The sequence below is a fragment of the Meles meles genome, chromosome X (genome assembly GCF_922984935.1).
Source record: "Meles meles chromosome X, mMelMel3.1 paternal haplotype, whole genome shotgun sequence".
NCBI lineage: Eukaryota > Metazoa > Chordata > Mammalia > Carnivora > Mustelidae > Meles > Meles meles.
In genome coordinates this window covers 67,908,168-67,921,622 of record NC_060087.1, presented here as the reverse complement: position 1 = coordinate 67,921,622, position 13,455 = coordinate 67,908,168, and the positions used below count along the sequence as shown (strand labels likewise).

The 13,455-nt window shown below is 37.7% G+C and overlaps 1 protein-coding gene across 3 annotated transcripts in view; it reads left to right on the top strand.

Moving 5' to 3' along the window:
• The window catches only part of BRWD3 (bromodomain and WD repeat domain containing 3), a 235,373-nt gene that overhangs the window by 69,672 nt on the left and 152,246 nt on the right, over positions 1-13,455 (top strand). For all 3 annotated transcript variants that reach the window (XM_045995124.1, XM_045995126.1, XM_045995125.1), the window contains one exon: positions 707-807. In XM_045995124.1, coding sequence (XP_045851080.1) covers positions 707-807 — 101 coding nt within the window. The remainder of the gene's footprint in view (positions 1-706; positions 808-13,455) is intronic.

The following is a 13,455-nucleotide window of genomic DNA, read 5'->3' as shown; positions in this document are numbered from 1 at the left end:
AAGAGAGAGAGAGAGTGCACACATGTACCCATGAGCACTTCAGTTGGGGGAAGGACAGAAGAAGAGACTCTCAGGCAAACTCCATGCTGAGCATGGATGTAGTGCTCAATGTCAGGACCGCAGATCATGACCTGAGCTGAAACCAAGAGTGGCACACTCAACTGACAAAACCACCCAGGTGCCGCTAAAATTTATTATTTTAATAACTATTTCTAGGAGAGTAGTTTTGTGACATTAAATATATTCACAGTGTTTTTGATATATTACCACCTTCCATCTCTAGAATTTTTCATAATCCCAAAAGTGGTTGAGTTTTTAGATTACACTATTATAGCCACTGTAAAGAGAACTGTAGCTGTAGGTCATTTTATAAAAAAATTTTTGAGCGTTAGGATTTTGCATAAAATATAAAGAATTCCTCAAGGCTCTGACCTTTAATATTTATTATTCAAAGGCCTGTATTTAGTGTATAGTTGTTGGATTTTTGTTGGGTGAATGGTATAGTTGTCCTTTAAATATCTTTCTTGAATTTTACCTATTTTTCTCTGAAATTTTATATGTTTTTAATGATTAGAAGATAATCTGTCTTTAATGATAAGAAGATAACCTCTTATTAATATCAGGTAACATATAACTAAGAAGGCAATTAAAAGGTTTTTAAAGTTCCTTGGTGTAATGTTTGCTTGTTTATTTTTTAATCTTCCAGGTGGTATGTTCATTACAACAGGTAGCACTGACCATGTGATTAGAATATATTATTTGGGTTCTGAGACCCCTGAGAAAATTGCTGAATTAGAATCACATACGGTAAGAGCAAAATGAGAAACTTAAGTATGTTGCTTTCTTTTTTAATATCTCTGGAAAGTTGGTTTTATTTCTTCTTTTCTAATCTGTACCTTAATTAATATATATCGGTGCTGAAATATACATGGTAAGATATCTCGGTAGTAATGAAGATCAGTGTGAAATTCTGGATTTAGTATGGCTGTAGTATATAAAACAAGTTCTATTTGATTACATAGAAAGGAAGAAAACATATATTATAGTAACAGTTAATGAAAATCCTCTTTGAGCCTGTTGTATTCAATTAATTATGTGAGCTGTTTGTTACTTTAAAATTACATACTTTTAATTTTTTTAATAAATAAACCATATTCTCTTTAGTAGCATGTATTGGTGATGCTCAAATATGACCAATCAGTGGTTCTTAGGCATTTACAATCTACATACTTTTTAAAACACATTGAAAAATGGTGGCCTAGAAAGATCCTGAAACTACCTCCTTCTATGAAACAACAAATCCGTAGCTATATATGGGACAATTTCCTCTGAAAAGGACCTGAAAGCTAGGTAAACAGTGGCTCTACAACAAAGCATAAATGGGCCACATTGAGATGGGTAGAAGAGGTAGAGATGTGGTCCTTCAAAAAAACTCCACCTCAGGAGCAGCAATCCACAGTTGGGAGTGATCTCATAATATGGAACTTGTTCTTGAGGAGCAAGGTATCTATGTCCCACATCAGACACCCTAACCCTTGGGACCTGCACTGGAGAAATGAGCCCCCAAAGCATCTGGCTATGAGAACCAGTGGGGCTTACTTCTAGGAGAATTGTAGGGAATGAAAAATATACTCTTAAAGGGTCCTGCACAGACTCACTTGTCATGGGACCCAGCTCAAAAACAATAGTTTGCAAGGCAACTAGACTCTATGTGAAGGAGACTCATTTGCTCTTCTTAAAGCATCTGCTGGAGAAGCAAGAACCTCTTGGGACTCTCTCCAGGGGCAGAAGTGGGCACCATTTTTGGATTCTCCTCCCGTGTTGGTCATGGTGTAGATGGACACTGTTGTAGAACCCCTCCTTTAAGTCTTTAAGTCCGCTAGCTTCAATGGGAACACCCTACCCATGCATTCTGCAGCTTTGGCCTATCCCACCACAGCCAGGTGGGCTGAGTACCCCACCCCCATACCACATTCACAGCCTGCCTGCCATAGTTGGTGGGCATGCACACCCCACACAGGAAACCCCTTGACCACCTGGCTCTAGTGGCCCAGGATATTGTTTCTGGACCCAATGTGTTTGAAGAAGTTAGAGAGACAGTTTTTGACAGGCTACCATACCCAGGGCACTGCACAACCAGAAGACTGATATACACCCCCATTCTTGATATGAAAAAATTCCTGTTTTTTTTGTCATGGGGGCAGCTCACACATCCAGAGGTTACAGAAAGGCTCCCAGGGAACATGGGCAGGGGTATTCACTATATTGGAACCCTCAACTTGACATCATCTTGACATCATCGTAGCTCACTGATACCTCACAGAAAGGAGGTTATATACATGTCTAAATCTACGATTTTTGGAACTATTGCGCAGGGACACCTCTGGAATTGGTCTGGAAGTCAACAGGGTTAATGATTGTGGACCACAGACTACATATTTGCATATCTTAAGAATATATTGCCTGATAATCTGTCTTAAAATTAGCCTGAAACTAGGCACTGTCTGAGATCCCTTCCTTTGGAACAGTGACAGGTCTTGGCGTACCCTCAACAACTGAGACCTATCAAGAACAAATTGTGCTACTTATAGACAATATCAGAGGTATGAGAAACAACTAGGCTAGGCCATGGTTGAACTGATAAAGTTTATCTCCAATGCAAGATCACACTATATAATTTCATTTATATGTGGAATCTGAAAAGTAAAACAAATGAACAAAAAGCAGAAGCAGGGACCCATAAATGCAGAGAAGAAACTTGTGATTGCAATTCAGGAGGGAAGTAGTGTAATTGGTAAAATGGGTGAAGGGGATGAGTGATACAGGTTTTCAGTTATGGGATAAATAAATCATGGGGTAAAAATTACTGAATAGGGGATATAGTCAATCATATTTTAATAGCATTATATGGTGACAGATGGTAGCTACACTTCTGGTGAACATAGTGTAATGTATAAACTTGTCAAATCACTATGTTGTACACCTGAGATTAATATAACATTGTGTGTTATTAATTAATTAATTAAAAATTAATTTTTTTCAAAGAGGAAAGGTAACTATTTTACCTAACACATAGAAACAAAAATGGAGTCAAGCAAAATGAGCAGACATGTTCCTGATGAAAGAATGAGAAAACCTCAGAAAAAGACCTTAATGAAGTGGAGATAAGTAATCTACCTGATAAAGAATTCAAAGTAATGGTCATAAATATGCTTACCAAACTCGGGAGAGGAATGGATGAACACAGTGAAAACTTCAACAGAGAGATACAGACCACAAGAAAGTAACAAAGAGAAGTCACAAAGCTGAAGAATACAATAAGTAGTAAATATACCTAGAGGGTTCAATGGCAGAATAAACAAAATAGAACAGATGAGCAACCTGGAAGACAAGACACCAGAAGTACCAAGAACAGGAAAAGGGGAAAAAATAGAAAAATTAAGATAGTTTAAGGTACATACTGGACAACATCTAGCAGAATAACATCTGCATTATAGGGAGTCCCAAATGAAGACAGAAGGAAAAACAAAAAAGGTAGAAAACGTAGTTCAATAAATAATGGCTGAAAATTTCCCTAACCTAGGGAAGGAAACAGATACTCAGTTCCAGGGAGCCCACAGAATTCCAAATAAGAAAAAACAAAGAGACCCACATTAAAGAACATTCAAGTTAAAATGTTAAAGATTAAAGAGACTCTTAAGAGCAGCCACAGATAAACGACTTGTTGCATTAAAAGGGCCCCCATAAGCCCATCAACTGATTTTTCAGTGGAAACTTTGTAGGTCAAAAGGGAGTGGCATGGTATGACATGGTGTATTGAAGGTGCTGAAAGTGAAAAAAAAGAAAATGTGCAACCAAGAATTCCACCTTGTAATATTCAGAATTTAAGGGGAGATAAATAGTTTTCCAGACAAGCAAAAACTAAATGAACTTGTCACCATTAAAACAGTTGTATAAGAAATGTTATGGAGAAGTGACTTGGGGGGAATCGGAGGGGAGACAAACCATGAGAGACTGTGGACTCTGAGAAACAAACTGAAGGTTTTGGAGGGGGGTGGGGGTGGGAAGAGCCTGGTAGTGGGTATTATGGAGGGCACGTATTGCATGGACCACTGGGTATGGTGCATAAACAATGAATTTTGGAACACTGAAAAAAAATTCAATCTAAAAAAAATGTTAAGGAGATAAATTTCTTCTGAAAAGAAAAGGAATTAACTAGTAATAAGAAATTGTATGAAAGTAAAATATCTCACTGAAAAAGACAGGCATGTATTAAAGATAGGGGATTAAACACATATAAAGCTAATATGAAGTTCAGAACAAAAAAATTGATAAAATTATATAGTAATTGGTACAGGGATACACAAAATGAAAAGTTTTATTTATTAAATTTTTTTTTAGTTTTAAATTTTGTTGCTTAACAGTGTTTTATTAGTTTCAGCTGGACAATATAGTGATTCAACAATTCCATACATCACCTTGTGCTCATCATGAAAAGTGCACTCTTTAATCCCCATCACCTATTTAACCCATTCCCCCAAAACTCCTCTGGTAACCATCAGTTTGTTCTCTATAAGTAAGAGTCTTTTTCTTGATTTGTCTCTTTCTTTCCCTTTGCTCCTTTCTTTTGCTTCTTAAATTCCACAGGTGCATGAAAACATACAGTATTTGTCTTTCTCTGACTGCCATTTCACTTAGCATTATACTCTGTAGCTCCGTCCATGTCATTGCAAATGACAAGATTGCATTCTTTTTAAAAACTGAATATCCCATTGTCTGTATTCTTTATCCATTCATCAATTGATACACATGTGTTGCTACCATGTCTTGGCTATTGTAAAAAAAGTGCTGCTATAAAAATAGGGATTCATATATCCCTCTGAATTAGTGTTTTTGTATTCTTTGGGTAATTACCCGGTATTGCAATTGCTGGATCATAGGGTAGTTTGACTTTTAACTTTTTGAGGAACCACCATACTATTTTCCAGAGTGGATGCACCCAGTTTGCATTCCTACCAACAGTGCAAGATGGTTCTCCTTTCTTCATATCCTCACCAACACCTTTTGTTTCTTGTGTTGTTGATTTTAGCCATTCTGGCAAGTATGAGGTGATATCTCATTGTAGTTTTGATCTGAATTTCTCAGATAGTAAATAATGATGAACATCTTTTCATGTGCCTCTGGGCCATCTGTATGTCTTTTTTTGAAAAACTGTTTATTTCTTCTGTCCATTTTTTAACTGGATTATTTGATTTCTGGATGTTGAGTTTTATAAGTTCCTTATATATTTTGGATACTAACCTTTTATCAGATATGTCCTGTGCAAATATCTTCACCCATTGCTTAGGTTGCCTTTTAGTTTTGTTGATTGTTTCCTTCATTGTGCAGACACTTTTTTATTTTGATGTGCCCCCAGTAGTTTATTTTTGCTTTTGTTTCCCTTGCCTCAGGAGATATATCAAGAAAGAAGTTGTTATGGCTGAGTCAAAGAGATTACTGCCTCTGTTCTTTTTTGGGATTTTTGATGGTTTCCTGTCTCACATTTAGGTCTTTCATCCATTTTGAATTTATTTTTGTGTGCAGTGTAAGAAAATGGTAGTTTTTTCTTTTGCATGTGGCTATCCAGTTTTCCTAACACCATTTGTTAGAGAGACTCTCTTTTACCTGTTAGATATTCTTTCCTGTTTTTTTAAAAAGATTTTATTTATTCATTTGACACAGAGAGAGATATTACAAGTTGGCAGAGCAGCAGGCAGAGAGAGGGGGAAGCAGGCTCCCTGCTGAGCAGGGAGTCAGAATTGGGACTCAATCCCAAGACCCTGAGATCATGACCTGAGCCAAAGGCAGAGATTAGCCCACTGAGCCACTCAGACGACCCTTCCTGTGTTTCTAGATTAATTGGCCATATATTTGTGGGTTCATTTCTGGGATTCCTATTCTTTTCTGTTAATATATGTGTCCATTTTTGTACTACTACCATACTATTCTGATCACCATAGCTTTGTAATATAATGTGAAGTCCAGAATTGTGATGCCTCCAGCTTTGCTTTTCTTTTTCAGGATTGCATTGGTTATTCAAGGTATTTTGTGGTTCCCTACAAATTTTTGGATTGTTTGTTCTAACTCTGAAAAATGCTAGTGGTATTTTGATAGGGATTGCAGTAAATGTGTAGATTACATTGGGTGGAATAGACATTTTAACAATATTCGTTCTGATCCTTGAGCATGAAATGTCTTCTATTTCTATGATCCTCAGTTTCTTTCATCAGTGTTTTATACTTTCCACAGTCCGGGTCTTTTACTTCTTTGGTTAGGTTTACTCCTGTGTATCTTATTATTTCTTGTGTGATTTTAAGTTGGATTGAATCCTTAATTTCTCTTTCTGCTGCTTTATCATTAATGTACAGTAATGCAACAGATTTCTGTATGTTGATTTTGTATCCTGCAACTTAACTAAATTTATTTATCAGTTCTAGCAGTGTTTTGGTGGTGTCTTTGGGGTTTTTTATATAGAGTATCATGACAATTGGAAATGGTGAATATTTCATTTCTTCTTACCGATTTGGATGCCTTTTATTTCTTTGTGTTTGATTGCTGTGATTAGGACTTCCTATACTATGTTAACAGTGGTGAGAATAGACAATTCCTATCTTGTTTCTGAATGTAGAGGAAAAGCTCTCAGTTGTACCCCATTGAGGATGATGTTAGCCGTCCGTTTTTCTGTATATGGCCTTCGTCATGTTGAGGTATGTTCCCTCTAAACCTACTTAGTTGAGGGTTTTTATCATGGATGCTGTACTTTGTCAAAAATGTTTTCTGCATCTGTTGACCATTCAACAGATGTTCAACATATGTTTATTATCTTTTCTCTTATTTATGTGATGTATCACGTTGATTTATTTGCAAATATTGAATCACCCTTCCAACCCAGGAATAAATTCCACTTTATCTTGTTAAATGATTTTATTAATGTATTGATGAATTTCATTTACTAGCATTTTGGTGAATATTTTGGCATCTCCATTCATCAGGGATCAGCCTGTCATTCGTTTTTAGTGGTGTCTTTTATCTGGTTTTGGTATCAGGGTAATGATGGTCTCATAGAATGAATTGGGAAGTTTTCCTTGGAATTGTTTGAGAAGAAGAGGTATTAACTCTTCTTTAAGTATTTGGTATAATTCACCTGTAAAACCCTTTGGTCCTAGACTTTTGTGATTGGGAGGTTTTTAAATTACTAATTCATTTTCTTTGCTGGTTATTGGTCTGTTCAAATTTTATGTTTCTCGGGGCACCGGGGTAGCTCAGTAGTTGGGCGTCTGCCTTCGGCTCAGGTCGTGATCCTGGGGTCTTGAAATCGAGCCTCACATTGAGCTCCTTGCTCAGTGGAGGGCCTGCTTTTCCCTCTCCCTCTGCTGCTTCTGCTTATGCTCATTTTCTCTCTCTCTCTCTCTCTTGCTGTCTCTCTCTCTCTGTCAAATTAAATAAATAAATAAATGAGATCTTTAAAAATGTATGTTTCTGTGTGTTTCAGTTTGGTAATATATTTATAGAATTTATCCATTTCTTACCTCTTGTTTAATATGTTGACATATTGTTTTTCATTATGTTCTCTTATAATTGTTTATATTTCTGTGGTATTGGTTATTTCTCCTTTCTCATATGCAATTTTATTTATTGGAGTCCTTTCTCGTTTTTTCTTGAGTCTGGCTAGTTTATCAGTTTTATTATTTTTTCAAGAAACCAAGTTCCATGTTTTATTGATCTGTATAGTTTGTTTTAGTATCTCTGTCATTTATTACTGCTCTACTCTTTTTATTGCCTTCTTTCTACTGGCTTTACGTATAGTTTGTCCTGCTTTTTCTAGCTCCTTTAGGTGTAATGTTAGGTTGTTTATTTGGGTTTTCTCTTGCTTCTTCAAGAAGGCCTATATTACCACAAACTTTCCTTTTACAACCACCGTTGCTGTGCCAGGGATTTTGCACTGTTGTATTTTCATTTTTATCTGCTTTTATGTATTTTTAAATCTCTTCCTTTGTTTCCTAGTTGACCTATCATTGTTGAGTTAACATGTTATTTAATCTCGACTTATTGTATTCTTTCCAGATTTTTTATTGTAATGGACTTCTAGTTTCATAGTATTCTGGTCAGAAAAGATGCATAGTATGAATTTCATATTGTTTAATTTGTTGAGGGTGTTTTGTGGGATAATATGTGATCTATTCTGGATAATGTTCCATGTACACTTGAAAAGCATGTGTATTTTGCTGTTTTAGGAAGGAATGTTCTGAATATATATGTTAAATTCATGTGTTCCTGTGTGTCATTTAAAGCCATTTTTTCCCTCTTGCATTTCTGTTCAGAAAACTGTCCACTAACCTAAGTGGGTGATAAAATCCTGTACTATAATTGTATTATTGTCAATTAATTCCTTCTTTGTTATTAACTGTTATATATTTGTGTGCAGCTATGTTAGGTGCATAAATCCTTATAATTGTTATATCTTCTTCTTGGATTTTCCCCTTTATTACTTTTTTTATTATTTATTTTTATTTGTTTATTTACAGCATAACAGTGTTCATTGTTTTGGCATCACACCCAGTGCTCCATGCAGTACGTGCCCTCCTCATTACCCACCACCTGGTTCCTCAACTTCCCACCCCCCGCCCCCCCCGCCGCCCCTTCATAACCCTCTGGTTATTTTTCAGAGTCCATAGTCTCTCATGGTTCATCTCCTCTTCCAGTTTCCCTCAACTCCCTCTCCTCTCCATCTCCCCATGCCCTCCATGTTATTTGTTATGCTCCACAAATAAGTGAGACCATATGATACTTGACTCTCTCTGCTTGACTTATTTCGCTCAGCATAATTTCTTCCAGTCCCGTCCATGTTGCTACAAAAGTTGGGTATTCGTCCTTTCTGATGGAGTCATAATACTCCATTGTGTATATGGACCACATCTTCCTTATCCATTCATCCGTTGAAGGGCATCTTGGTTCTTTCCACAGTTTGGCGACCGTAGCCATTGCTGCAATAAACATTGGGGTACAAATGGCCCTTCTTTTCACTACATCTGTATCTTTGGGGTAAATACCCAGCAGTGCAATTGCAGGGTCATAGGGAAGCTCTATTTTTAATTTCTTCAGGAATCTCCACACTGTTCTCCAAAGTGGCTGCACTAACTTGCATTCCCACCAACAGTGTAAGAGGGTTCCTCTTTCTCCACATCCTCTCCAACACACGTTGTTTCCTGTCTTGCTAATTTTGGCCATTCTAACTGGTGTCAGGTGGTATCTCAATGTTGTTTTAATTTGAATCTCCCTGATGGCTAGTGATGATGAACATTTTTTCATGTGTCTGATAGCCATTTGTATGTCTTCATTGGAGAAGTGTCTGTTCATATCTTCTGCCCATTTTTTGATATGATTATCTGTTTTGTGTGTGTTGAGTTTGAGAAGTTCTTTATAGATCCTGGATATCAGCCTTTTGTCTGTACTGTCATTTGCAAATATCTTCTCCCATTCCGTGGGTTGCCTCTTTGTTTTGTTGACTGTTTCCTTTGCTGTGCAGAGGCTTTTGATCTTGAGGAAGTCCCAAAAGTTCATTTTTGCTTTTGTTTCCTTGGCCTTTGGAGACATATCTTGAAAGAAGTTGCTGTGGCTGATATCGAAGAGGTTACTGCCTATGTTCTCCTCTAGGATTTTGATAGATTCCTGTCTCACATTGAGGTCTTTTATCCATTTCGAGTTTATCTTTGTGTACGGTGTAAGAGAATGGTCGAGTTTCATTCTTCTACATATCGCTGTCCAGTTTTCCCAGCACCATTTATTGAAGAGACTGTCTTTTTTCCATTGAATATTTTTTCCTGTTTTGTCGAAGATTATTTGACCATAGAGTTGAGGGTCCATATCTGGGCTCTCCACTCTGTTCCACTGGTCTATGTGTCTGTTTTTCTGCCAGTACCACGCTGTCTTGGTGATCACAGCTTTGTAGTAAAGCTTGAAATCGGGTAACGTGATGCCGCCAGTTTTGTTTTTGTTTTTCAACATTTCCTTAGCAATTCGGGGTCTCTTCTGGCTCCATACAAATTTTAGGATTATTTGCTCCAGCTCTTTGAAAAATATCGGTGGAATTTTGATCGGAATGGCATTAAAAGTATAGATTGCTCTAGGCAGTATAGACATTTTAACAATGTTTATTCTTCCAATCCAAGAGCATGGAACAGTCTTCCATCTTTTTGTGTCTTCTTCAATTTCTTTCATGAGTGTTCTGTAGTTCCTCGACTACAGGTCCTTTACTTCTTTGGTTAGATTTATGCCCAGGTGTCTTATGGTTCTTGGTGCTATAGTAAATGGAATCGATTCTCTAATTTCCCTTTCTGTATTTTCATTGTCAGTGTATAAGAAAGCCACTGATTTCTGTACATTGACTTTGTATCCTGCCACGTTACTGAATTGCTGTATTAGTTCTAGTAGTTTGGGGGTGGAGTCTTTGGGGTTTTCCATATAAAGAATCATGTCATCTGCAAAGACAGAGAGTTTGACTTCTTCCTTGCCAATTTGGATACTTTTTATTTCTCTTTGTTGTCTGATTGCCGTTGCTAGAACTTCTAATACTATGTTGAACAAGAGTGGTGAGAGTGGGCATCCTTGTCGTGTTCCTGATCTCAACGGGAAGGCTGCAAGCTTTTTCCCATTGAGGATGATATTTGCTGTGGGTCTTTCATAGATAGATTTTATGAAGTTCAGGAATGTTCCCTCTATCCCTATACTTTGAAGCGTTTTCATCAGGAACGGATGCTGGATTTTGTCAAATGCTTTTTCTGCATCCATTGAGAGGACCATGTGGTTCTTCTCTCTTCTCTTATTGATGTGTTCTATCACACTGATTGATTTGCGAATGTTGAACCAACCTTGCAACCCAGGGATGAATCCCACCTGGTCATGGTGGATAATCTTTTTTTTTTTTTTTTTTTAATTTTTATTTGTTTATTTACAGCATAACAGTGTTCATTGTTTTGGCATCACACCCAGTGCTCCATGCAGTACGTGCCCTCCTCATTACCCACCACCTGGTCCCTCAACCTTCCAACCCCCCCACTCCCCAGCCGCCCCTTCATAACCCTCTAGTTGTTTTTCAGAGTCCATAGTCTCTCATGGTTCATCTCCCCTTCCAGTTTCCCTCAACTCCCTCTCCTCTCCATCTCCCCATGCCCTCCATGTTATTTGTTATGCTCCACAAATAAGTGAGACCATATGATACTTGACTCTCTCTGCTTGACTTATTTCGCTCAGCATAATTTCTTCCAGTCCCGTCCATGTTGCTACAAAAGTTGGGTATTCGTCCTTTCTGATGGAGTCATAATACTCCATTGTGTATATGGACCACATCTTCCTTATCCATTCATCCGTTGAAGGGCATCTTGGTTCTTTCCACAGTTTGGCGACCGTAGCCATTGCTGCAATAAACATTGGGGTACAAATGGCCCTTCTTTTCACTACATCTGTATCTTTGGGGTAAATACCCAGCAGTGCAATTGCAGGGTCATAGGGAAGCTCTATTCTTAATTTCTTCAGGAATCTCCACACTGTTCTCCAAAGTGGCTGCACTAACTTGCATTCCTACCAACAGTGTAAGAGGGTTCCCCTTTCTCCACATCCTCTCCAACACACGTTGTTTCCTGTCTTGCTAATTTTGGCCATTCTAACTGGTGTCAGGTGGTATCTCAATGTTGTTTTAATTTGAATCTCCCTGATGGCTAGTGATGATGAACATTTTTTCATGTGTCTGATAGCCATTTGTATGTCTTCATTGGAGAAGTGTCTGTTCATATCTTCTGCCCATTTTTTGATATGATTATCTGTTTTGTGTGTGTTGAGTTTGAGAAGTTCTTTATAGATCCTGGATATCAGCCTTTTGTCTGTACTGTCATTTGCAAATATCTTCTCCCATTCCGTGGGTTGCCTCTTTGTTTTGTTGACTGTTTCCTTTGCTGTGCAGAGGCTTTTGATCTTGAGGAAGTCCCAAAAGTTCATTTTTGCTTTTGTTTCCTTGGCCTTTGGAGACATATCTTGAAAGAAGTTGCTGTGGCTGATATCGAAGAGGTTACTGCCTATGTTCTCCTCTAGGATTTTGATAGATTCCTGTCTCACATTGAGGTCTTTTATCCATTTCGAGTTTATCTTTGTGTACGGTGTAAGAGAATGGTCGAGTTTCATTCTTCTACATATCGCTGTCCAGTTTTCCCAGCACCATTTATTGAAGAGACTGTCTTTTTTCCATTGAATATTTTTTCCTGTTTTGTCGAAGATTATTTGACCATAGAGTTGAGGGTCCATATCTGGGCTCTCCACTCTGTTCCACTGGTCTATGTGTCTGTTTTTCTGCCAGTACCACGCTGTCTTGGTGATCACAGCTTTGTAGTAAAGCTTGAAATCGGGTAACGTGATGCCGCCAGTTTTGTTTTTGTTTTTCAACATTTCCTTAGCAATTCGGGGTCTCTTCTGGCTCCATACAAATTTTAGGATTATTTGCTCCAGCTCTTTGAAAAATATCGGTGGAATTTTGATCGGAATGGCATTAAAAGTATAGATTGCTCTAGGCAGTATAGACATTTTAACAATGTTTATTCTTCCAATCCAAGAGCATGGAACAGTCTTCCATCTTTTTGTGTCTTCTTCAATTTCTTTCATGAGTGTTCTGTAGTTCCTCGACTACAGGTCCTTTACTTCTTTGGTTAGGTTTATGCCCAGGTGTCTTATGGTTCTTGGTGCTATAGTAAATGGAATCGATTCTCTAATTTCCCTTTCTGTATTTTCATTGTCAGTGTATAAGAAAGCCACTGATTTCTGTACATTGACTTTGTATCCTGCCACGTTACTGAATTGCTGTATGAGTTCTAGTAGTTTGGGGGTGGAGTCTTTGGGGTTTTCCATATAAAGAATCATGTCATCTGCAAAGACAGAGAGTTTGACTTCTTCCTTGCCAATTTGGATACTTTTTATTTCTCTTTGTTGTCTGATTGCCGTTGCTAGAACTTCTAATACTATGTTGAACAAGAGTGGTGAGAGTGGGCATCCTTGTCGTGTTCCTGATCTCAACGGGAAGGCTGCAAGCTTTTTCCCATTGAGGATGATATTTGCTGTGGGTCTTTCATAGATAGATTTTATGAAGTTCAGGAATGTTCCCTCTATCCCTATACTTTGAAGCGTTTTCATCAGGAACGGATGCTGGATTTTGTCAAATGCTTTTTCTGCATCCATTGAGAGGACCATGTGGTTCTTCTCTCTTCTCTTATTGATGTGTTCTATCACACTGATTGATTTGCGAATGTTGAACCAACCTTGCAACCCAGGGATGAATCCCACCTGGTCATGGTGGATAATCTTTTTTTTTTTTTTTTTTTTTTTTTAATTTTTATTTGTTTATTTACAGCATAACAGTGTTCATTGTTTTGGCAT